General features: G+C 57.0%; 1 protein-coding gene across 1 annotated transcript; it reads right to left on the bottom strand.

Annotated features, from left to right (window-relative positions):
• Nucleotides 1-252: 252 nt before the first annotated feature.
• On the bottom strand, nucleotides 253-1,580 carry LOC114071716 (homeobox protein vent1B-like). Its single transcript, XM_027909574.1, has 3 exons — nucleotides 1,343-1,580; nucleotides 949-1,169; nucleotides 253-810 (listed from the first exon to the last, which is right to left on the bottom strand). Exons 1-3 carry the CDS (start codon nucleotides 1,578-1,580, stop codon nucleotides 499-501), a joined length of 771 nt encoding a protein of 256 aa, XP_027765375.1. The 3' UTR covers nucleotides 253-498.
• Between the last annotated feature and the right edge of the window lie 759 nt (nucleotides 1,581-2,339).

The following is a 2,339-nucleotide window of genomic DNA, read 5'->3' as shown; positions in this document are numbered from 1 at the left end:
ATCCACATATTTGGTTAAAGGCACAGTCCCATGACAGAAAATCCCATCTAGGAAGTAGCTGAAGGGATTGGATACCTGTTTTACAAGGCAGGGGGAAATTCACGCTTTTTTGCACTCATGCTCAGTAAATTGCAGATGGGCAGAACAGATCTAGTTAATAAGGAGTCTATGCTTCCTTTAATGAAGAGGAGCTTTCTTTTGGGGCAGAATGTATAGCTCTACAATCCTTGTGGAAGGAATGCACATGAAAGCTAGAAAAAAGAATTAGATTTATTAAAGGATTTCATTTATATTAAGTGTTTGTCCCACTCTGTTCCTATTTTACAGTTGCCTATAAATGCAGAGGCCTGAAGTCCATAATCCAGGTTGTCCAGCATGTCTTTGTAAAATGTTTTGTTCAGTGCTGCATCATAACTCCGCCAGGCAGTTACAGACAAGGGCAGCCCAAATATCTATCAGTAGTGCAAATCCTCTTTAGTCATAGTCCATATCAGACGGTCAGACACCCAGCAAGAATGCTCTGGGATCCCTGTACCCTACAAAGCAGGGTGCCGCCCAAAAGCCAACTGGCTGTGCTCTGCAGGCGCTGCTGAGGTCCAGGGCGGTTGCCGGCAGAGCAGCCAAGGTGAAACCCTCAGAGGCGGCCCCTTGCCGGGGCAGAGGTGATGGTCTGGCCACGTATGCGAGAGGCAAGGGCACCACACCGCCCTGAGGTCCGTAAGGGAGAGGGGGACTGCAGAAGGGCTCCGTCCTCAACTCCTGCAGCTGCCTCTTGAGCTTCATCCGTCGGTTCTGAAACCAAGTCTTGATCTAGGGGAAAAGCAAGGGGAGGGGGGAGGAAAAAAGGTGAGGTTACAACGGCACACAGCTTGTTCTTCATCTTGTTATTAGAACTATGCTGATGTTGTTCCCCAAGCCCACGGCGCAGCCAGTGCCCCCCTTGCTCACCTGCACCTCGGAGAGGCGCATCCTGCCCGCCAGCTGCCGGCGCTCGGCGGCGCCCAGGTACTGCTGCCGCTGGAAGGAGCTCTCCAGGGTGCTGATCTGCTCGGCGCTGAACGCCGTGCGCAGCCGCCGCCCGCCGCGCCCGCCGGGCTCCTCGGGGCCCGAGCACTCGGGACCCTCCTCGGGCACGGGCTGACCCGCTCCCGACGGCCGCCCGTCTGCTCCTGGGGACAGGGGAGAAAGAGGAAAGGGTGAGCCATGCCTGGGGACCGCCCGCCTCCTTCGCCGCCGCGCAGTGGTGCCTTCCCGAGGTCCCGGGGTGGTCCAGGCCCGCCCACCCCCCTCCCCCGGCGCGGGAGCTCCGGGACGCCCCGATGGCCGCGGACACCGCGGTTACCTGCAGCGGGAGTGGCCGCCACATGCTCCCTGCTCCTGCCGCTTCTCCCGGCCCGCAGCCCGGCGGACTGCTCCCGACTCCGCTCGCTCGAGCCGGGGCTGGAGCCAGAGCCAGGACCGGAGCCAGAGCCGGGCCGGTGGCCCGCGGAGGATTCTCGGTGCGGAGAGCCCTCGGTGGGACTCTTGAGAGCCTGGCTGCTCTGGGACAACCACTCCACGGAGAACGGGGCCTTCGTCATCCTGCCTTGTTTCAGAGATACCGGGAAAGAAGGGTGTAGGGGAGTGCGGGCCCCTCCTTTATACCTCATCTCCCGGAGGAAAACCTTGTTTGTGTAAATACACATCAAAGGGCCAGATAAGTATCATCTAATTGCGATCAGTCCTCCCCCCCAACAAAAGATACCGTTCACACATTGCCCCAGCTCGCGGAGGCTCGGCTCCGCCGTGTCTGCCCCTGAGGAGTTCGCTCCGCCGTCAGTGATTTACAGCTCTTGTTACATCCTATCCCCCATGCAAATGGCATTTATGGAGCTGAGCGGCCTCAAACGGCGGTGGGGAATGTATCCCCGGGGGAGCGCAAGGGGACCAGCATGCCTGGCCGCTGGCCGGAGAGCGGACGCTGCTGGTGCTGCTTCCGATCTCCCTTCCCCTGGGGTTCGCTCTTTCATTCCTTTTCAAGCACCAGATCCACAGTTTAAAGGGTTGTTCTCAAGCCTGCTCCTCTCCGGGCCGAGCGCTGTGTTCCTGAGACAGCCTGAGGCAGGCAAGTGGAGAAACTCACTGCATTCTCCGGGACTGGAGCATCAGGTTATAAGAACAGGCACAGGCTGAGGGGATTGGAGGAGAAGGTTGTGAAACAAAAAAAGATAAATGTCAAGGTCATTGGGTTCTATGAATAGACAAGCTTCAGGTGGATTATATAAAAGTATGGTTTCTGGACTAAAGAATCAGAAAAAAACAATTACTGCCTTAGAATTAACATTCTGCTGAGATGTCTG

Source organism: Empidonax traillii, unplaced genomic scaffold (genome assembly GCF_003031625.1).
Source record: "Empidonax traillii isolate 1590-97213 ecotype Southwest subspecies unplaced genomic scaffold, ASM303162v1 scaffold27:size3997909, whole genome shotgun sequence".
Lineage (NCBI taxonomy): Eukaryota > Metazoa > Chordata > Aves > Passeriformes > Tyrannidae > Empidonax > Empidonax traillii.
The sequence above is the reverse complement of the archived record's forward strand: the minus strand, read 5'-3'. Positions and strand labels throughout refer to the sequence as shown.